The sequence below is a fragment of the Musa acuminata genome, chromosome BXJ3-8, assembly GCF_036884655.1.
Source record: "Musa acuminata AAA Group cultivar baxijiao chromosome BXJ3-8, Cavendish_Baxijiao_AAA, whole genome shotgun sequence".
In the NCBI taxonomy this organism is placed as follows: Eukaryota; Viridiplantae; Streptophyta; class Magnoliopsida; order Zingiberales; family Musaceae; genus Musa; species Musa acuminata.
In genome coordinates, this window is record NC_088356.1 from 3,690,001 (window position 1) to 3,712,821 (window position 22,821).

At 39.3% G+C, this 22,821-nt stretch overlaps 4 protein-coding genes across 7 annotated transcripts in view; 1 reads left to right on the forward strand and 3 right to left on the reverse strand.

Annotated features, from left to right (window-relative positions):
* Positions 1 to 6,338, reverse strand: part of LOC135645318 (CRM-domain containing factor CFM3, chloroplastic/mitochondrial-like) — an 8,354-nt gene extending 2,016 nt beyond the window's left edge. For 2 of the 3 annotated variants that reach the window (XR_010498734.1, XM_065163587.1), the window contains exons 1-4: positions 4,644 to 6,337; positions 2,472 to 2,943; positions 2,244 to 2,374; positions 1 to 141 (exon numbers count right to left, since the gene is read on the reverse strand). The exon at positions 1 to 141 is cut by the window's left edge and continues 210 nt beyond it. Coding sequence is in view for 1 of the 3 variants with exons in the window: in XM_065163587.1 (XP_065019659.1) it covers positions 1 to 141; positions 2,244 to 2,374; positions 2,472 to 2,943; positions 4,644 to 6,146 (2,247 nt within the window). In the remaining 2 variants the exon portion in view is untranslated. Of the gene's footprint in view, positions 142 to 2,243; positions 2,375 to 2,471; positions 2,944 to 4,643 lie in introns of all 3 variants that reach the window. The other variant, XR_010498735.1, reaches the window with a different exon arrangement.
* Positions 6,339 to 6,384: 46 nt separating this feature from the next.
* LOC103993766 (thioredoxin-like 2, chloroplastic) lies at positions 6,385 to 12,010 on the reverse strand. 2 transcript variants are annotated; one of them, XR_672393.3, is made up of 5 exons: positions 11,612 to 12,010; positions 10,373 to 10,555; positions 7,797 to 7,961; positions 6,835 to 7,080; positions 6,385 to 6,738 (listed from the first exon to the last, which is right to left on the reverse strand). XR_672393.3 is itself a non-coding variant. In XM_009413949.3 (4 exons), the coding sequence occupies exons 1-4, from the start codon at positions 11,780 to 11,782 to the stop codon at positions 6,943 to 6,945; spliced, it is 657 nt and encodes a 218-aa protein (XP_009412224.2). In that variant the 5' UTR covers positions 11,783 to 12,010; the 3' UTR covers positions 6,385 to 6,942. The 2 variants fall into 2 exon arrangements, 1 of the variants encoding a protein (XP_009412224.2); XM_009413949.3 differs by having other exon boundaries at positions 6,385 to 7,080.
* Positions 12,011 to 12,420: 410 nt separating this feature from the next.
* Positions 12,421 to 17,374, reverse strand: LOC103993765 (glucosamine inositolphosphorylceramide transferase 1). The gene is made up of 4 exons (XM_009413948.3): positions 16,769 to 17,374; positions 16,566 to 16,688; positions 15,073 to 15,240; positions 12,421 to 14,472 (listed from the first exon to the last, which is right to left on the reverse strand). Exons 1-4 carry the CDS (start codon positions 17,087 to 17,089, stop codon positions 12,817 to 12,819), a joined length of 2,268 nt encoding a protein of 755 aa, XP_009412223.2. The 5' UTR covers positions 17,090 to 17,374; the 3' UTR covers positions 12,421 to 12,816.
* A 2,060-nt stretch (positions 17,375 to 19,434) lies between these two features.
* Positions 19,435 to 21,284, forward strand: LOC103993764 (uncharacterized). The gene has a single exon (XM_009413947.3). The coding sequence runs from the start codon at positions 19,796 to 19,798 to the stop codon at positions 21,167 to 21,169; it is 1,374 nt and encodes a 457-aa protein (XP_009412222.2). The 5' UTR covers positions 19,435 to 19,795; the 3' UTR covers positions 21,170 to 21,284.
* Positions 21,285 to 22,821: the final 1,537 nt, after the last annotated feature.

Sequence of the window (22,821 nt, forward strand, 5' to 3'; positions counted from 1 at the left end):
TTCTTCCTCATCCTGGTGAATAGTCGCTAGTTTCTGTTTCTCCGACAGCACCTCCATAACTGAAGATGTCACAAAATCATTACCTCTATAGAAGACGATATACTCCTTGTTCCTAGAAACAAGCACTCCCCCTGTCAATTTCTGCAGATAGATTTGTGAAGTTAGAACTATATTGCAGTTATAGTGACACCAATAAACAGACAATTTTTAACCCAAAAAACAAAAAAAATATGACATGCACATGCAGAGAGAAGGGCAACATATGTACATTAGATTAGTTTGATGTACCAACCAAATGTCTGTTACATCCTAAGTGACCATGCAGATCAATTGTACATTAATTATTCAGGATAATTCTGCTGAGGTTTATTCATCTTTTTAAGTAGTATAACTTCATGTCATTTTCTTTGCACTCATATATACACTAATATATCATGTTTAGCAAACCAAATCTGCTGAAACATTTTAAAGGACATCAAACCTTATAATTTGAGTTACTATTACAGATGAAAACACAATTCTCTTAGATGGAAAGAGAGCATTTCTTAGTAAAGCTTTTTATTGTAAGTCAACTCTTTTTTTTTTTAAATCTGAACTGATAATTTTTAGCACCTTGTTATCATTAGCAAACCACCAAGTATAAACTATGAGAACATGCATTCAAATGTTCAATTACAAAGGGATCCAAATCATTACTCTGCCATGTAATTCAGAGCCAGGAGTAACTTTTGGGGGGGTGTGAATAATAATAAATAAGTTATTTGTTAAAAATTCTAGAAGTATCGTAATTAACCTTAAACAAATTAGTCTTCCTTAAGCACTTATTTTAATATTGCAGATGAAAGATATATTCTCCTGGAATATTTCAGGAATTTGACAATACAATATTGTTATTTCAATTTGGTTAAAGCTTCCATTCTTTGGCATCAAAATATCATACTTAATGGTAAGAAGTTTGTATCCAGACACATACAATTGCCATATAGAGGAACTTATAGTAATAGTAATTTTGCAATTGACAATGAGGCAGAAAAGTGGAATCTTGTATGTTAGGGTAAATACACAGAGCTTACCATGAATGACATTATACACTAGGTAACTACAGATGCATTTGATACATGTGCAGCTTGCCATAGATTATATATCAGAAGGGTAACTACAGAATGTCATCTAAAACTAAAGGACAACCAAGGACAATGAGGCACTTAAAGGAATAGTAATTTTGCAATTGACAATGAGACAGAAAAGTGGAATCCTGTCTCTTAGGGTAAATACACAGAACTTGCCATGAATGACATTATACACAAGGTAACTACGGATGCATTTGATACACGTGCAACTTGCCATAGATTATATATCAGAAAGGTAGCTACAGAATGTCATCTAAAACTAAAGGCCAACCAAGGACAGCAAAATTTGGACCGCCACAGGCAGAAGTCCAAAAAAATTGAAATAACTGTTGAGAAGCTGCAAAATGGAAAAATAGTTGCCAGGATACTTGAAACATAACCAATGAGAGGCTGAAAAATGGAGAAATTTTCTGCTTCAAGAGAATAAACATCAATGTCAAAATTCTCTAAGCACTTCAACTGCTGCAAGAAACTGACCTCCAAAAACAATATTAACAGCTAGTGGATCAGCACTAAAAGGTATAGTTTGTAAACTTAAATAAATTAGAAATACCATGAAATTTATAAATTTGCTCATCATTACTGCTGGACCAGCAACTTGCCATGCCACCAAAAAAAAAGTGTAGGAGCAAAAAAATCTTAAGCACAGTATAACAAAAAGGATAATCTCTAATCTTAAAGATGCTCCCTTATTCTTATGGGAACTTGTGCTCAGGAAACAAAGCATCGGATGGAAAGACTAACCAAGGAATCCAGACATCTTTGTGCAAACATTTAAATGCTTGATCTCGAAAGGCTTCAAGTTTACAAGAGGTTTACAGATAATATGTAGCTATTGCAAATTCATGATTTTAGGGCCAAACTTGCAAGTTATAACCTGAACCACCAAAGAACGAAGAAATAATCCTCTCCAGAAGCAATAGCAAAAAAATACAATGCAAAAATCAGACTATAAGGTACTGTAATACAGAAAGTATGTGTATATAACATAGCCTTTATGCCAATGAAATTGAGTAATTAACTAAGAAATTTATTCAAGAACATATTCAAATAAAAGAAAACACTATCATATGTCTAATTCCTACCCAATGTAAATCATGTAATATTATCCACCTTGATTTCTTCAGCCATTCTCTCATTAGATGTATTTGGTATACCACGTTTAATGGCTATCTTTGCGATAGAACTTTTCTCCCATAACTTCACAATAGCAGCAGCTAAGCCTTGGTGTTGCCTATTTCTTCCTACAGAATGGACAAATAATGATGGCATCTTACAAGAAAATGTGTATTATGTAAAAGACGGAGTAGATTTTTCATGAATTTGATAATCATGACATACCTAGAGCAAAATGAGGAGGCATTGTTCTAGCAAGTCTTCGCAGAGCTGTCATTTCTCTGTCTCTAAGAGTACTTCGGGTCTTGTAAGGAAGAAGTCTAAATGGTCGTGCATAACCAGGAATTACACCAGGAAGCAAGTCAGCATCAACTGGAAGTGGGTTACGACCAGACCAATCTTGATATCGTGGTCCCAACTGATCTAATATATTGTCAATATCAGAAGTATCTGGAAATTGTTCAGATGGATTTCCGCAGGTAGAAGAATCAGCTGCAGATCTTCTTGAAATGTTAAATGACTCTTCTGATGGGTTCCCAGTAATATGAACGAAGTAATCCTTGATTGAAGGGATACAGTTAGAGTCAGTATTAGCAAGTTTTGAGTAGGTCTGGATGCATGGCAGTTCATATGTCATTCCCCTATATAGCACAACTGACCTTCCAGACCTCCAAATCACCAGACCTCCCGTTTTATTCTGGTAAAGTAATTTATGTTAGCTCTTAAATAAAAAGCCTTAGAGATGAAAAGTATTAATTTAATAAAGAGATAACAAAAGCAACAGAAACTAAAGCCAGGCCACTTGGAACAACAAGCAAGAATAGTCTTAGAATCAATTCTGCACTAAATTTAAAAACAATCATTTTTTCTTCAGAACTCGACAAACAAAATGAGAGACAAGGACTTATTAAGAAAAGCTCAGATGCCACCAAGGTCCAAGTAAAGAGACTAGAAGTCATTAAAGAGACTGCATGCGGTCAAGGTCTGTAATTAGAAGAAGTAAATGCACTCAAACAAGTCCATGAGTAGAGCATCAACATGAAGACAACTTTGCTAAAGACTTCAGATACCATGAGTTAAAAATGGCTAAATACCAATGCCAATCTCTTATCAAATGATTAATTATATACTGAAAAATTGTAAATCCATTGGAAGAGAAAAACACCATATATCCTAAGAATTGCGAGGAAAGATGCACTGATGTTTCTGTTTATAAAGGCAAATGGTTCGAGCTGATGGCTAATACAGAAGGGAAATTCAAAACCACCACTGCTGCATGAGATGGTTTCTATTAAAAGACAAAACATAAGCCACCCAAAATAGTATCTTATTTAAAGCATGGAATGATAGGATGCAGAGACTGTAAACTTCAATATTCAAGAATGGCCACCCACCCAAATGAAAATTTAAAAACATTAAAAATCGATCATGATAAAATGATGAATTACAGTGATTTGAAACCTCAAGACCTCAATCTATTGCAGAAAATTATCTTTCATTAGTTCAGGCAGGCAGAAAAAGATGCAAATACCTAACTAATTTCCCAGAAGAGTGCATGCTACTATGTTTCTATTGGTTGATCAAATTCTAGATGGAATCTTTAGTTTCGAGAAACACAATGCATGCATATAAAGAAACTACTGTTGCAGATGCAAAATAAAAGATTACTTATGGATGAACTAGATTAACACAATGCATATATGGAACGAAAGATTGATTAGACAAGTTCTTCCTATAAGTTATAAATATAGATATAAGATAGACTGCTTGAGGATAACACACGAGACACATGGAGGATCTTATAGCAGCTGTCAAATATGAGACTTTGAAAGAACATCTACAACCATAAAAGATCCATAAGGATACCCACATTAGGAATAACAATACATAATTCACAAAGTTGAAATGGTCCATAAGCAACAGATACACACACAGAAGAGGAATTAGTTGCATCTAGTTTCTCACATTTTTAAGCTTTGTAATGCAAAGCAACAGATCAATAATCTTTTTCCATTCTTTTTGCTTGAACTGTCTTCGTCTTGTTAGGTTATATACTTCTTTATTCTTCGATCAGCTTGCTCAAACTTCAACAGCATTCTGAATTATGACATTTTGATCAAAACCTCTACACTCTCTTACAAGACAAACAACTTGGTCCAAGTGATATTAGTGTGAAATGGATATCAGTTAAGCAAATTGTGATACTATTATCTTCACTTTTCCCAGAATTAATGCTATCACAGACTTCTTTAGCATCAATGAGCTATCCTTTTGACAAATGAACATGCATTTAAAGACTGCAAATGCAGATTCTTAGAATGCTTAAAGATAGTTTTATTCGAGGGGAAGAACAATTACATGACAACAATCAATGTAACTTTAGTAAGAAAAACTAACCTCTAAAATCTCATGTGTTCTCTTCATGTTCAAACTAGGTGTGCCTTCAAACCTTAACTTGACCACCTCGGCCTCCTTCCACTTCTCATGAATGCTTTTCACAACTGCCTCAGTCACCCCTGCTGGCCCCACAGTCATCCTTTCTTTCATCCTTAATGCAGCATCTCTGAGCCTTCGTAGCTCTGGCTCTGGAATGGTCCTCTCTGCCAGTTCAGTGTTACTTCTGTGCAACTGCTCTCCCTCCTTAGAATCAGTCTCTCTCTCCCATGGTAATAACACTGGACTCACCAACTTAACGACATTATTGCCTGGATTAGACCCATGTTTAGAAGCAGACTTATCGAAAGAAGCACACACATTAATTTTGGGGGCACTTGAACCCATAGAATCCTTTAGTTTATCAACTATCACACTGACCCTACTCTTTCCTCCATTTTCATTCAAATCATAGTCTCTTATAGGCAACTGAAATGCAACTTTGGGGTCTGTATCAGCTTCCAAAAGATCAACTCCATAGTCTCTGAATGAAGCACCTCCCACTGAACTCGTTTGAGAGGTCTTGTCAGTGGAAAGGACATGGAATCCTCCCTTGACAGAGACACCGGAATTATCACCGAAATTCAAGCTAGTCTTATTTTGGTCCAAGCAGCCTCTCCTCGTCGCATCCACAGAGGTCCCCTTGTGCCTCTCATCCTCTTCACCAAACTCAAAATTCTTCATCAAAGTCTCATTTACAAAACCAGAATGAATATGTTTTTGTCCATGTTCAGCTCCATGATCCCATGGAGCTGATATCGACCGCTTCCTAAAAGGAATGCTCCTGCCATGGTTCGGAGGAATTTCATCAACAGAACGCTCCCAAGAACCGTCTGAAACTCCTGAATCTGAACATTTATCAACCACACTTCCACCTAACTTCTCAACAATTAAATCCAAACTTGTTCTCCGTCGCTCTTCATCAAAGTTCTTAATTTGATCCCGAGAATCCAAATCGGCAGCCCCATAGTTACCTATGGATCGATAGACAGGTGTACCCGGTGCAGACAAGCCCTGAGATGGCTGAATCTTTTGGTTCTGCCAGGGGAAAGAGGACCTGCAGGAGGAGATCTTTACGGACCATCGTTCGAGAGTCTGGTCGCAGAAACTTGGCCTGAGCTTTTTCTTCTTCGTATTCTTTTTCTTATTATGGATGTCCGTATCCTTCTTCTCGAATTCGACTGAGTCTTCGTCGGGTAATTCCTCACCGCCTGTCCGGAGAGCTTGAGAGGAGAGGCAAGCACTTGAGCCACGGAGACAGGAACGGGAAAGAACCGATCTTTGGATTCGAAGAACAGGAACGGAAGAGGAGGCGGACGATAGGAGAGGTGAGGGAGATGGAAAGGGAGAGAGGGAAAGCCGAGGGTTGAAGGCAGCGAAGGCAATCGCCATGAGAGAGAGGAGGGAGCAAACACACTTGGCTAAAAACAGCGGATAATATCCGCGTGTACAAGGAATCCGGATCATGATCCATCTTTGAGGATCCGATTCGAGCCGAACCCATTTCGAGCGGAGCCCACGATCGTGGTCCGATTGATGCGTTGACGTTGGACCCAGAGAAGCATCCGATTAGGAAACACGGATCAGGTTACAGACATGAAAGAGGATCCGAATCCAGCACGCTGTGATTTTTCTTGTCGGCTTACATGTGGATCGGCCAAAAAACAAACTGTAGTAACAATCGTAACAGAGAAAAAGAGTAATGTCAAGAAGAACAGTGATAGTGAGATAGAATCCAAGTGTATATAGAAGAACAAGACCATGTCTGTCAATTATTAGCCCTCGCAGGAGAAGCATAATGGCCCCTCCAAGCACCAGCACTAGAATCCTAAAAGGATGAACAGCATCCTTAATTCCATGATAGCATCTAATTTAACATGTACAGCATCCATTATATCATCCTTAGTTGACCATATACAGCATCTAATACAACACTTTTGAGATGAGTTTCTGATGGCAAATGCATTGCTAGGGCACATGCAGTACAAGTGTTACTCCAACCAAATGAAGAACACTGATAAATCTCTTTCTGGGAGGTCCATGACTTGATACAAGTCAACTAGATGATAAAGCAACAAAGGATTACAATTAGCTAAAGCATATAGTACACTGAAAAGTCTAGAGTCTAGACTAATAAAGATTGTTATTGCTTTACCTTCCAAGCTGGAAAAGAATGAGACCATCAACAAACAAACCACTGTAGTACACCAGGATCAGGCGGTGACACATGCTTTAGAGGATTTGGGTGATTAATGAGATGTAGTTATCTTGAACCAGCTTCTGCAGGCTGTTGTTGAGGTGGCGAGCTTTCAAAGAGGTCGACCTCCCCCACACCAATAGGTGGCCCGATGCTGCATCGATTGGTGTTGTGTATTGCAATGGCATCCTTTATCTTCTGAAACTGAAAAGATAAAAGAAGATGATCAGTGCCCATCTTCCTTCCATGAAGCATGTGAGACCACAGAAAATGGCTTCGTTATCATTGGCATATGTTTCTCATTCAGCAAAAAACCACTATAAATCCAAGATATTGTCATTCAAATTCAAACCACACAATTTGCCATCTTCTGTGCTACTGGTGATTAAAGATAACAAGAAGTCTCTTCTGTCGCCAGGTCAAGGAGATGGCAAAGGAGTTAAATGAAGTCATTAACAAAGAAATGAGTAACACCACAAATTTAGAACTTGAATTTGTGCCAATTAACATTATAAACCTTAAGTTACAGTCAAGCTTTGTTGTTAGTTTCTCTAGCCACAACTAAATTTGCTGACCTAGAATAGATGTCGACGACAAATGTTGTTTGACGTATATATATACCAATCGGAACATCAAGGAAATTGATGTCTGACATGCCCTAGATGTATGTTCTTGAATTATATTGAACTCCTCTCATAACTTTTGTCATCGACGTTTATGCTAAGTAAGCAACTCAAAGCCCATTGTACAACCACATTAACTTTCTGTCTTGCGGATGGATGTTGATGATAGGACTTGCTTGAAATGTTAACTAAAGTTTAGGGAGATAATTGGTACAAATAGAAGTTGAAAAACATAATTTAATTTTTCCAAAGTTCAACAACCCCAAAAGTACATATATTATAATACGACTTGCTCACCTTTGCCAAGGAACATGAAAAAGATTCCAACAGTCCATCAGCACCTCGATAGAAATGGAAATAAGGAAGCACTCTAACGTTCAGCCTTTTGCACATTGGCTTGTTCTCATCAAAATTCACCTTGATGAATACTATGTCTGGATTTTCTTGTACTGTTTTGCAAAGCTGTAGTGTATTTGAAAGAAGGAGAAAATGAATTAATCTACTCAGAAACTCAATCAAGAAAAGGAACACGATAAGTTATTTTTAAAACAATTCTGAGTATAGTGGAATTAAATAAATAAAAAGATCAGACAATCTCCATATTCAAGATATCCAATGCAAGTGCTTAAAATTCAAAATAATAGATGTTACTGAATGTTCATAAACTTGTCAAGGAAATTAAAGGTAAGTCTGCATTTGTAGTTGATAGTTCAAAATGCATACATGTTTCTGGCATTGACACATTTATAAGGCTTACATGTTGTCAAAAACAATACTCATTTCAGTAAACTCAATAAAGCTTGAAACAACAATCAAAGATCAAGGTCATATCTATGTGAAAATAATGGAAAATGATGAGGACAGTATAATAGATGTATGACAGGCACACAAAATACAGGAAATATGCTTGCAATATATGTTGAGTGCTTTGGTAATCCAGCAAGCTCTTCATGTAGAGCATAACTCAGATATGCAATGCCTAATGATGATAATGATAATGACAACAAGAAGATGTTGAAAGGCCCAACTATTTCAGGGTCACGATAGGAGACAAACCGACAACCTTTTAATCCAGTCATATATAGTTGTCCACTATGCCATGTGGTTATTGCATAATACACCAAGTAATTGTAGATGATGTTTTAAGCCTTATAGACTAGATAATAGAAATAAATTTTATTGCCATCTTTGAGTAGGAAATCCTATTTTTTCACCTTACATAGTATAGTTGGAAAGTTCTTCGAGCTCTGACGTCTAGTTTTCAAGAGAGATTGAAATCAGTGTCAGTGTTTACCTTGTTGAACTTAAGCAGCCTTCAAAGAAAAATGATTAACAAATTTTCAAATTAATGTTAGCTATTTGAGTCTAGCTACTTATTCCATCCCTATCGTCTACCAGATATCAGGGAGAAAAAGCATATCACTGTTGTTTGACAAGAAAAGAAGGATAATAAACAAGTTACTAGAGGTGCTACACCAGTGATATTATCCGATTTATGGAATTACAAATCTACGATCTCATAGTACCAAGATAACTTGCTAATACAACCTATAAAATATGAGGGAACCAATTCTAACCCATGATGTTAACTGGTCTAGAAATCAGTATATAAAGTATCATGCGAGTTGATTTGTTCCAAAATCCTGGCTAGATATAAGTTCATGCAATTTTTCTCATAGCACATTCAGAATTGGAAAATTCCACAATAGTTGATGCATCCTGAACAAAAGAGCCATTAACTAAATACAAATAAGTGCATAGTTCGAGCAGAGGGTTGCTCTAAAGCTTTTCATTTTGAGCATTCCTCTGACTGATTCCTATAACTGTAATATCCCACTTCAGTCTCATGTCACAAGTAGGAGACTTGGATAGAATTATATGGGCTCTATGGGTCTGATATCAATAACTTGGGCTCCAGTATTAACTGATGGTTCGAGCCCAATAAAGTTAATGGGTTTGTCCATGAGTTAGAACAATGACAAATAGTACCAGAGGCAATGTTACAATATGAAGCCATCGATGAGTTGAGTGTCATGTGCACCATGTTAGAGTTTGATTTTATGCTATGTTGGTCTTTGTTGGGACATCAGGTCTTCACCCTGATTTAATTCCATATAAAAAATTAGAGAAGACTTGGATGAACTTAAGGCTAGATGACCTTATTACCATTAACTTAGGTTTAACTATTTTGAGGCAGTGATTCAATGTCAACAAATTATGCTTCACTTATCTCATTGGGTCATGACAATAACTCTCTTGATTTATTCTTGTTCTTGCATACGCATTGGCCATAATAAAGTGCAATTTCCCATATTATGCATAACACAGCAAAAAACAACGAAGGATATAGTTTGAAGATTAGAGAAGACTCGGATGAACTTAAGTCTAGATGACCTTACTACCATTAACTTAGGTAAGTATTTTAAGGCAGTGATTCAAACTCAACAAACTATGGGTCACTTATCCCATTGGGTTGCGACAATAACTCTATTGATTTATTCTTGTTCTTCTCTACACATTGGACATCATAAAGTGCAATTTCCCATATTATGCATAAGATAGTAAAAAACAATGAAGGATATACTCTGTGAACAAATACAAAAGCCTTGATCACCGAGAACAACGAATAAAAGAGGATTATGCTTTGAAGGTAAAACAAAGGATATGCAACATAAAATCAACACTTAACCAAAGAAGACTAAGAGTATTATGTTTGACTTTGCAAAGCAACTAAACCACAATAATTGAACTTTTAATCATGAACAATTTAACCAAAGCAGCAGAATCATAAATCCACATAAAGAAATTAAAGTAGTACTCGTAAAATGGCACAAGAAACTAAAAGGAAGAGCCAAAAGATAACATGAAGTTACCTTGGGATACAAGGCTCGACAAGAAGCACACCATGTGCCATAGAACTCAACAATTACGAGTTTATCACCAGCTTCTTTTAGTGCATGTATAAACTCTTCTGTTGAATGAACATCGATCATATTTGGCCCTGCATTTTTTTCCCACCACTTTGGCCTCTCATCGTCAGTGACAACTGCATGTACCTGAAATCAGTGTCCAGTGAATAACTTCCAGTGTGAAGTGCCGTACAAGTATTATTCTTGATTGTTTATATAAAAGTGGTATATCTATTCGCTAGAAAGGTAACTTCTAGAATGAGAGAGTGGCAGAAATTAAAATATGACCATCGAACACATAACAGAGATGTGCCTGATTTGACAAGATGACAAGCACCTATATGCTTCTCACACATGCGATACGGAAAAATCAATAGAAAGAATGAAAGTAAGTTACCACTAGCATGAGAACATCTGAGAAAATTTAAGAGGTTGTGTGTTGTTGCAGCTAAATAACATCAAGATGCATATTTTTCCTAAAAATTCATATAATGGATGGGCAGCCACTGATATTCTCCTCAGAATCAACTGAATCTTCCGAATATTATAAATCAGTATATTCTTCTTGGCGTTTACACTCCAGCAATTATTTTCTTCTTGTGTGATGGTTTCTCTGCTTGACTCGCATGAGACATATTTTATGATCGTCACACAAAACCACGTCAAGCATGACTCGCCTTCCTCAACAGAAAGTAATGCCTTGAGAAGTTTCAACATGATACGTATTCTAAATTTGAAACTCCTTAGTGAACTTGGCATGGCATAGTTATGTTGGTCTTTCAATGGTTGCCTTTCTTCACTATTAGTATGAAGTCTCAACAAATACGAACTTTTACTGCCACAAAGGCACAAAAATAGGGCTACTACCTTGCAAGCTCGCACCACAACACCAAGAAGGTATGCACGCTAATGTACTGAAACATAAAAAAGATGAGATCGTAGCTACATCTCGCAAATCAAGAAATCAACCATGGAATTTGATCGTACTAGAATTCATATAACAAATTCACCAAAATTAGTCTAAAGTTTCGTGGCTCTTTGAAACTCGAATCCCTCTCAAGAAAGGGAATCTGTTTTCTATTATTTTCACCACAAAGTGATATGTGACCAATTCATTAAAAAAGATTCAAAACATGAACAAGAACAAGAAGTTCGAAATCATTGTGGGGAGGAAAGAAAGATCCAGGAAAAGGTGGCCTCTACCTTCAAGTGATCCAATCGCCTGGGAGGGAAGGTGAGGGCCACCGAAGCCGCACCGTGGCGACGCTGGTGCGACACCCTTGATCGAGGTGAGTCCAGAACGGGCGGGTGAAGAGGCGGAGGAGGAGGAGGAGGAGAAGCGACAAGCGAGAGGCGGAGGTAAGCGTTGGCCATCTTAAGGCAGAGAGGATGAGGAGCCGAAAGAGAAGCCGTTCTTCTTCTTCGTCGGCTTCTCCAATCCCGGCCTCGGCCTCCTTTCCTCCCTCCGTGCTCTGGCTTCTCCAATCCCCGCCTCAATTGTCTCTTTCCTCCCTCCTACTGCCCACCGCGCTGGCCACGGAGGAGGAAGAAGGCACCAGGAGAGAGAGTCTTAACGAAGCAATGGGTATAGACGACTCACGTTTGCCCCCTGATGTGGCTCTCGTCGCGTGTGGAAATGGAAATGTTATGGGTCGAGACAGAGACCGGTGGAAGAAGAGCGGTCCAAACGCAGGTCGGGCCGAGGCTTTGCGCGTAGTGCACAAACATTTCCTCAAACACTTAGGCGACAGCGACCTTTTCCCCTTAATTTTGTGGAATTATGCGGCATGCATATTCTAAGAAGAATAAACAAATCCCATCACAAAAATATTAAAATGCATATTCCATGAAGAATAAATAAATCTTATCACAAAAAAGAATAAGTAAATAAGCATTTACTGTCACCCATGCAACAAATGTGTGGGAAAAGTATGATTTCATCTCTTCATTGCGCTTTCAGAAAAAAAAAATGCAAAGGCATAAGTGACCACAGATCATCAAGAACAAATATATTGTTTCAAACCAATAAAAAATTAACCTCCGTGAATGCAGCTGATAATGTTACAGGAAAGGAGATGACAACAACAAAGTTACAAGTGTTCTACAGCCAATCCAAGATACAAACAGCTCTAGTAACAAGAGCAACACCAGTGAATCTTTGCAGACTGCTTTCTCATGGTCTTGTTGCATGTTGCAACAAGACTCTGGTTTGGGAGTCTCTGCAGAGCCAACCCTGGTCAAGTAATCAGTTGCTCATCTTTAAATAATGGTACATGATCGCGGTCTAGAAAACAAGATAATGCTATAAAAAACGCAGCTCACGGCCCCATGTTTAATTCATGGGGTCTTGGCGAAACCGTCATTGGCTGCCATATAAACATGATAGACTTAAGGATATGCTTGCCCGTCTATCTATCCCAACCATCCGCTCTACTAGCAAATTCCCACTTCGAGGGAAGAGCACCGTACAAGGCTGAGAACTTGGACAAGCAGTTGGTACGGATGTCATAGTGCACCTGCGTGTTACGACTAATTGCAGCAGTCGACAGCTTGGATGTATCGATAGCCCAAGCAGGATGAACATACTCCACAGTTCTCTCTGAACTCGCATTTGAATACAGAAAATTCATCAGCAAGTCCTCGCAATTGAAGAACTGGTTGACCAAGGCTCTTCCTTCTGTTGCTTCCTGGCTCCCGTATCTCTTAAAAGCATATTCACTGTCCATAAAGGCCGCACCGGTCAGTATTACATTGTAGCCGTTTTTCCCCCGAGCATACCTCTCATTTCTATACTGCAAAGGACTGCCATCTACCAGCCGTGGATAGAAACCTACTAGCCTGTCAGGATTCTCCCTCCAGACCCTGAACCCTTTCTCGATGTCGTCACACGTCATCATTATATCATCATCTAGTTCAAGAACTGCTCTGGTTTTAATCAGAGGGTCCACCTTGAACCTGTTGTTGAGAGAATTGAGCTCTTCCACGCGTATCCTGACAGGCACAACAGAATCAAACTCCTCCTCACTAGGAGGTTTTCCTTTGTTCCAAACAACAACTATTTCTCTTACAGATTCACATCGAGAGTAGTGTTTGACATATAGCTTTAAGTTCCAAATACGGGCTTCATAAGTCATTGTAACCATCGTAAATTGAGAGTATTGACCTCCAAACAAGTAAGCCTCTTCTGCACCATTGCCTCCTAATAGAAAATGCACAGATGTGCATGCAGAAGCTATGCCCACAAGAACAAGGAAGCTGAGAACTACCTTTCCAGAGCATGTTTTAGGATTTACTCTTGCTCTGATAGAAGAACCGTATCTATTCATGCCTGCAAGATATCTCCGAGCCCTCAAGTTAATATGTGGACGAGTTCTAAGCCAAGATGATTCATTTCTCCTACTAAATGTCACACAACAGTTTACTGCACCAACAAAGAAGCCTATGGACATGATCAGTAAAAGGAGCAGCAGGGTAAACGTGCAACCTAGGAGAAAACGAGTTGTGGAATCACCAGAAGGAACACGATCTCCATCCATAACTGCAACCCAGTTACCTGAAGGGAGTTGCTGGGCATCCAAATGGTGGTATCTGATGCCATTCCAGGCATTTCGACCTTTCTTTGGTTCTTCAATACCCAGCTTGACAGGAACCTCCTTGAACTCTTCTCTGTTTAGTTTTTCAATTTTGTAAATTTGGATTCTTCGTCCATATGTCCCACCACAGTCCTGGCCCAAGCGATACAAAGAGCCTTCATATATAAAGGGTCTTCCCCCATTTCGAGCTCCCAAGCTTTTGTCAGCTCTATATATAGGATTTTTTGGATGTTGTTTCCAGGGCCCAAGCGGTGAGCTACTGTACCATATTTCAAGTTCTGCATTCTTCTCAATACCAAACCGAGTAAAATCTGAAGCAAACAGCCAATAGTGTCCCTCGTACTGGATTAATGAGGCATCTACAAGGGGTTTCCTTATGAGAACCTTCTCCAAAGTCCATTTTAGTGGGAAGTTTACTGCTCGGTAGAGTCGAAGCTCTCCCTTCTTGTTCCCCTCAGGCATCATATAAATCTGGGGAAAACATTTCAAGTTGGAAGTTAGGTTTAGGAAACATAAATAATGAGAAATGAGTAGAACATTCTTGCGTGCAACTATTATCTGACTCGTTGTTAGGATCTTACAATTCAATAATCCAAGTATTATGATGCAGACCAAATGGCCCAAAATGACCTCATCTGTACCATGCATTGACATTCCCTAGGTTCATAACAAACTACAGGTGAAACAACAACTTTGTTTCCTAACCGTATTCGATTCATATACAACAATTGATTAAAAAAAGTATCATATTTGTTTCCTAACCATGTGATCATAGACTTGAGGTAGGTGTGCCTAGGTTAGCTTCATAGAACTGATAACTGTGCTTCAGTCACACTTGTTAGACATGATGCTTCATTATTCTCTATTCGTATGCTTTTAGGCTAATGTGTTTCCATATAGGGCAAACCTTGAAATATCATGTTAAAAGAATTATTAGAATTATATCGAAGATTCCTTCATAGAAGCATTAGACTAAGGACCTCTGTGATATTTGATTTGATCCCGAACCGTGCTGTAGTAATCATTATATGTATATAATGCAGAAAACTACACATGTCAGCTTTGGATTACTTGGTTCTGGTAGCTGAAAACAAATGGATAAGACAAATGCCAATCTTCCTCTAAAGCAATGCCCAGAAATTCCCATGTGCCACCTTGATCAAAACTTCTTGCAACACCAATGTCACCTTTCATTGTAGTGGTACTTTTCGACTCAAAGAACAAGTACATAACAGAATCCTGAACAAAATGGACTGCATCAGATAAAACTGCAATGATGTAACATAGAAAATTATGTAGCACATATGGAACGTATAAGCATAGTGTGCACTAAGTCAGGCAAGCAAAGATCAGGTAGAAAACAATTCTCCAGAGCTAGAAAATCACAATACAATGACTAACAAATGACTCGATGAAATAAGTAGACTAAATAATAGGATGCAAACCCAAAGTCCCTTATAAACACTATAGAGACACAAAACATAAAAGGAACCTGCAGAAGTTTGAGCTTATCGAACATTAAGAAAACATAAAGAGGCACAGAATCTTCTTGGTGCTTTGCTATTTACAGAATGGTATAAGAATGTGTTCTGTTCTATTCTGAACAACCAATAAGCGGAAGAGAGCAGTTAGAACATAAACAGAACCTACCAAATGTAAGAATAAACATACACAGAGAACCATATCACCATCTATACAATAAGATATCAGTGTCCAGTGCCAGTAACGTCACCTGATGGGTGCTCAATTATGTACTGAACATGATTATCAAAGAGTTTTCATATGATACTACAATAAGCCATCCAAGAATCAACAGCCTAACAGGCTTGAAGTGATTTACTCGACAGACCAGGCCAAAGCAGCCCAAGTTCAAGATGGATTAGTAGTTGGTTATAGGAATTTCACCATTTTAAGTTACCTCTCAATGGTCCACAATATATTAACATAATAACAAAAATAAAACTCTTATCCGATTTATTTTCCGATTGAAGAGATTTAACCAGAGCATTGTTTTATTTGGAGGAATTTCAAAACAAATCCATGCACTTGGAAGTCAAGTCAAGATCTTGACACATCATGGAAGCCAAATCAGGTTAGATCAGTTCACAACATCTTCCTACACATTGGCAGACCCAGCATCCCTAGCAAGCGTTGTCTCTTTTTAAGCATACCAAATATAACATAATAATTCTGTGTCCAAGATTATCTTTATAGCTTAAAGTATCACCAGACTTCGTATCACGATAGGGATGGGAGAAGTAAAAAAGCAAATTAGGAGAATGGGCGTTACGGTTTTGTTATTATTGTTGTTGTAAATTATTAGTCAATAAACCTGTAGGTATCAAAATTGAATCAAGTCATCTTCTTTCTACCTCAAAAAATATATACTAAATATAAAATCCAAAAAAATAGCTCTTTCGATCCTGTAATCTTGAAGTAAAGAGTACTATAGTTGTATGTGCAAGAAAAAAGGTTCTTTCTAATAGATATGTGATCCAACATGACAACCGGTACAAGATTTTCACTTATGTTTTCTCCACAAAGTAGAGAATGGAGCAACGGACCTGAACATAAAGGAACGGATCCGCAACGAAATTGCTCGGATGCCCTGCTCTCGACGGTGATGCACAGGTTAACACAGGATTCGCGATAGGCCATGCTGAATTGTTGGCGTTGCTGCTACCAAGCTGCTTTCTCATAGAAATGAAAGACGATCATAAGCGTGAAGACTTCCCCATTGAGATAAAGAGAGCATAACCAAACCTACCAATTCGATAGGGGAAAGCGAAAAGGGGCTCTTCCCGTAGTACACGCCAACGGACCAAGAACCTTCGCTGTCCGGCCGGCAACCGACCAGGGTCGGATCGGAGCGGCGGGAGGAGGAGATGACGAGCCAGAAGAATGTGACGGCGACGAGCCCGGAGGCGGCGAGGGAGCCGAGGAGGAAGGAGACGGCAGAGGGGGAACGGGCAAGGAACCCCAAGGGCGCCCACCTCCACCGGATCCGCGGGGCCATGAAGAGGCAGCAGCGGCAGTAATCCCAGACAGCTCTCGGATTCTCCGCCCTCATCCCTTTCCTCCCCCCCATTTCCGCGATCGGAGCCCTCGCATCCCCGCTTCAGATCGGAGGAGGAGGAGAGAGGGAAGGTCAAAGAGTAAAGCAAAGGCGAAGCCTTCCCTGAATGCGAGCTGGCGGAAAGGATGCGAATCTACAAACCCAAGTGGAGGAGGATATAATTATTTTGAGGAGGCAGTGAGTACCAGTCGGGGGTGGAGGAAACGAGGGAGAGGAAGAAGAAGTCGGCGTCGCGTGTTGACTTGACGGGAAACCATGGCGACGGCGGAGAGTTCCTTCTTTGGGTTGATCTTCAATTGTCCACGAATCACACAGTACTCGTGATCCGGAACCTCCATCGGGCCCGCCAACGGAGACAGCGATGATTGGTGTCGCGACCGGACTCGCGACTTAAGTTATCTTGGACGATGGTGCGCCGATCACTACGCGCCACGTATAATTTTATTTTTATGATTTTTTAATACTTTAATATGCCTCGAGCTCATTTTTCTCTCCTTCATTAATATAATATAAGCGACACAAACCTAATCCAATCAATGAGTTGATTTATCACTAACAAGCGAAATTAAAGATAACTTTTAGTAAATATTACTGTGATATAATTAAATTTTGTTTTCCTATGCTAAGTAAGGTTAAATGTATTTTTAAGTTATATTTTTATGAAAAAAATTAGTATGGTATCACTTTATTTTCTTCAATTGTGGTTGCTTCTTTCTACTTTGTCTCTACATCTCTACTATTTCTCTTTGCCTTTTATCGTTGACGGATTGGATCTTAGATGTTGATTTGACCCAGCTTCATCTTAGATGATAAGTTATTTAGTTTCGTATTGAATTAGAACTCCAATCGATCAAATGCCTTGATGCATTTTGAAGATAAGAGTTAGTCTTGAGTTTGAATGGCATTTCACCCTCGTCGATTGTTCAAGTTAAAGTTCATACCTTCATCTTGATCATGAAAAGATCACATATGGTTTGAATATATAAGTGGTGACAATCTTATTTTTCACTTTTTTTTTTCTAAGTACGATGCATATCTTTTTAAAGTATCATCAAATCTGAGTTAATAGATATTAGAGTCTACTTATGTGATATGCTGACTTATAATAAAAGGTTAAGGTACATTTTAGCCCTTGTAATTTTAGGTATTAATCTTTTAAGTCTTTACAGTTTACTCGTGTATAAAATAATCCTTACATTTTTAAAAATATAGTATATAAGTCCCTTCCATCAAGTCTAAGTTAATAGACGTTAGAGTTTACTTATATGACATGCTGACTCATAATAAAAGATTAAGGTTCATTATAGTCCTTGTAATTTTAGTCTTAAACTAGTATAGTTTACTCGTGTATAAAATAATTCTTTTATTTTTAAAAAAATAATATATAGATTTAAAAACGTGGACCAATTATCTAATCAATTTTCTTCAAAACGAGCCTTAACCACGATCTGGTGAGCGACACGCTAGCCTTGCCTTGATATCTGTCGTAGAGAGAGGTCTCTTAGCCTTGCCTTGATAGCCTTGCCTTGATATCTGTCATAGAGAGAAGGCCACAATGGAGAGCTAATCCCCTAGGCCCAAAGAGAAAATCACTAGTCATATTGCATTTGGAACTTCTCCCCTGTCATACTTTGACTCGCGTCTAACACTGTTACTGGATCAATCAGGGCACGGAGAAAGGTGAAGGATTCTATCAGTGCGCTTTTCCCTTAAGAGCCACAATATAACTTTAATGCCTTCGCTCTTTCAAGAGCGATCGCTTATGGCATCACACTCACAAGGACACCACTAGCCTTAACCTCAGTGTCGACCGACAAAATACTCCTCTGTTAGTGCGACTAGCAAATCGGGCGTGAGGGGCCGAGAGGAGCCCATAGGACTCATCCTCTCATTCTATGTCCTCCGTCTCTTTGTCGTCGTAAGCTTGCTTATTCTTATCCTTGTTGGCTCTTTTGGTATATGATTGAGAATTATAAGATTGTACGATAATACCCAATAATATTAATTGAAATTTAAGATTTTAAAAAAATTTTTACATGTGCACATGAATTATAATTCTCAATTATAAGAATTATAATATTTTTTTTTAAGTCTTATCGATTTGTATATCAATATTATTATAATTTTGGAATGGATGATACATTTAAAGATATTTTCCGAATAACATTGAAAAGATATATATCATAAATTTAATATATTATTTTATTTAATTTTAAATTTTAATATAAATTTTTTATATATAAAAGTACTATAATCATAAATTTTTTTATGTTTATAATTCTCATCTTCGGTCATGTCGCCTGCCTCGTGTCCCGCTTGCCACCGTCAATCAATGACGGGACAAACACGTGGCCTCACGGTTTGTCCTGGTCCGCACCTCCATCGAGGGAACCGGCGGGGGTTGGGGTGATGTGTCTCAGGCTCTCCTTGGCCGACGTCGTCGTGAACGCCGGTGCAGTCGGGAGTCGAAGGAAGTCACGGGTGGAACGAAGAGTAATCTATTTTGTAGACAAAAAGGGATCTGAATTCCAATTATTTTCGTTCAAATATTATATAACATGCGTGCTTGGATCTGAATTCCAACGGCAATTGCATCATGATAAGATTATCCAGCTCAGTCTCGTTGTCTATAGGACCTTGCATGCCCATCGTCGAGCTCCGTCACTGCGAAGAGCCAAAGGAGGAAGAGATCGGATCGACTTAGAATTCCCACCGTAAATGGGTTCGGAGGAAGGCGGCTCCTCTTCGCCCCTCCTCCGCCGGCCCACTTTGTTCCCCAGAAGCCCCCAAAGCTCCCTCTTTTTCTGCTTCGCCCTTCTCCTCCTCCTCGCTGCCGCCGCCCTTTTCCTCTCCTCGCTCCTCTCTTCGACGCAGGATCATCGCCCCCCGGCCGCTCGACCCCTCGCCAAGCTCTCCCGCCCCGTCGTGCTCCTCATCTCCTCCGATGGATTCCGCTTCGGTTACCAATTCAAGGCGCCCACCCCCAACATCCGCCGCCTCATCGCCGGCGGCACCGAGGCCGAAGAGGGCCTCATCCCCGTCTTCCCTACCGCCACCTTCCCCAACCACTACTCCATTGTCACCGGTCTCTACCCGGCCCACCACGGCATCGTCTACAATTACTTCGTCGACCCGGTGTCCGGAGATCACTTCACGATGGGGAGCCACGAGCCTCGGTGGTGGCTTGGCGAGCCGCTCTGGGAGACCGTCGCCGCCCAGGGGTTCAACTCTGCCGCCTATTTCTGGCCGGGATCCGAGGTGATCAAAGGTTCGTGGACATGCCCTGCCAAATTTTGTCCCAAATATAATGGATCCGTGCCCTTTGAGGAAAGGGTTGATACTGTCTTAGGGTACTTTGATCTACCCAAAGATGAGATGCCCGCTTTCATTTCGCTCTACTTCGAGGACCCGGATTCACAAGGTCATATCGTCGGGCCTGATCATCCGGATATTACTAAGGCTGTAGTTCGAATCGACGAGATGATAGGCAGATTGATCTCCGGATTGGAGAAAAGAGGAATCTTTGAGGATGTGACCATAATTCTGGTTGGCGATCATGGCATGGTCGGCAACTGTGGTGGCAAACAGATCTATCTTAATGATTTATCCCCATGGATTAATATCCCAGAGAGTTGGGTACAGTCGTACAGTCCTCTGCTTGTGATCCGACCCCCTGAGAATGTCTCCTCCTCAGATGTGGTGGCCAAAATGAACAGAGGGTTGAGTTCGGGCAAAGTCAACAATGGGGAGTATCTGAGAGTGTACCTAAAGGAGGATTTGCCTGATCGACTACATTATTATGCGAGTTATAGGATTTCACCAATCGTTGGTTTAGTAGCTGAAGGGTATAAAGTGGCACGGGAAATGACAGACACTTGCGAGTGTGGAGGAGCCCATGGCTATGACAATGCCTTCTTTTCTATGAGGACCATCTTTGTGGCCCATGGACCACGGTTTGAGAGGGGCGCAAAGATTCCATCATTTGAGAATGTGGAGATATACAATTTGGTCACAGCCATTCTTAAGCTACAGGGTGCGCCGAATAATGGGTCAGCCTCATTTCCCAATTCTGTCCTTCTGCCAAGTTATTGACATATAGGCTGTGGAAACTTGTTTGCTAAAATGGTTATGTGCACAGTTAATTTAAGTTCGACCTTTATGTAATCACGATGATGACCATTCTATCCAATGGACAAATTTTCAGTAAGTCACGATTGCTTTCATTTTATGCATCCCTCCTTTTATGTTGGTAAGATAAAACTATGATCTATCATCAGTAGATGCTTCCATTGCCATTGGCAGATTATACATTATTTTAGTCTATAACACATGTGAAAAAACAAATTTCTTCCTGACTTGCTATATTTTTCTGTATATTAGCTCCTGATCTCAATTTTGGAATATGCCTCTTTGTCTGTGGGACAAAAGTTGCATTTATTTGATCCTCCTCAGATCTACGATGGCAGGATTCTCATGGTAAAACTGTACATGAAGAAATCAAAACATGTTGCACACCATATCTGGAATACTCTGCCTGTGGGTCTGAAAATACAAGTGGATTGCCTTGATAATGGATGAAGGGCAATTTACATGTGGTCGTGCGGCAGACTGTTATCATCATCTTTTAGTGCTGCATATTGTGGTGGGCTTAAACAGCTTGGCAGGTGTATGATGGTACCTTTGCTCCAAAACAGAGGCAGCAACTACTTATAATAAGCTGCACAGCCATGAGAAATGTCTATAATACTGTTTGGTTGTCAAACCATCCCATCAATTATAGTTTGGATGGTTCTTATTTCACATGTTCATGCCCTTATTGTATTGAAATATATTCAATTCAACCAGATCAATCTATCATGCATAACACCTGATACAATGTTTCATATATAAGTTGATTTTTATTTCTTCCGTTGAGGTATTTTTCTCCTTGTTGTTGCATGTAACAATATCAAAGAATACTGAATGACTTAGTTGGATTAGATGCAATGAACGATGTCAATGCTTTCTTTACTGAGTGCATCTCAACAATAACTTGTTTTATGAAATTATGTGTATTAATAGACAATGTGGAGGTGAGGACCATTTTCCTGGCATCTACATAACTATATGATCGAGCTGGGAGCTTGCTTCCTCCATCTTGGTCATTTTGCTTCTTGTTTATCTGTGCTATTTGTTTGTGTAGTTCGCTTATTTGCATGAAATGAAGCTGTTATTTTTTCTGGAGGGTCTTTCTCTCAAGATTGCAGAACCCAGCATTGCTGCACATGAAATTTTTTTCTTCTGCAATTTACTGTGAAATTAAATGTTCGGATGCAAAGGTGATTGCTGATGAGGCATGAAAGAATGAGATGAATCTTCGTTTCGTTGATGCTAATACTGTGTGATATGTCAAAATTATATATAACATTGGATATCATATGTTTGGGATAGATAGGCATATTTTGCACTTGGTGATACCAATTCTCATGTAGTCATTTTTGAGAATTTCAGATAACTGTGTCCATTGATGAGACTGCAACCCTGGCGGATGTTGATAAGCTGTGCAATTTTCTTGCTTGTGACAAGCATTTGAGTACCTATGAAGAATAGATTGTTTTCAAAATGAGATTTCACATCTCTCACAAAAGATATCCATCATTAATTGAAATTCTCAGGTCAATATCACTGCAGAATCTCTTGCTCCAGATGTCCAAATGGCTATCCCAAAGGGCTTAGTTAGAGAGAGCCCATGTTTAACACATCAA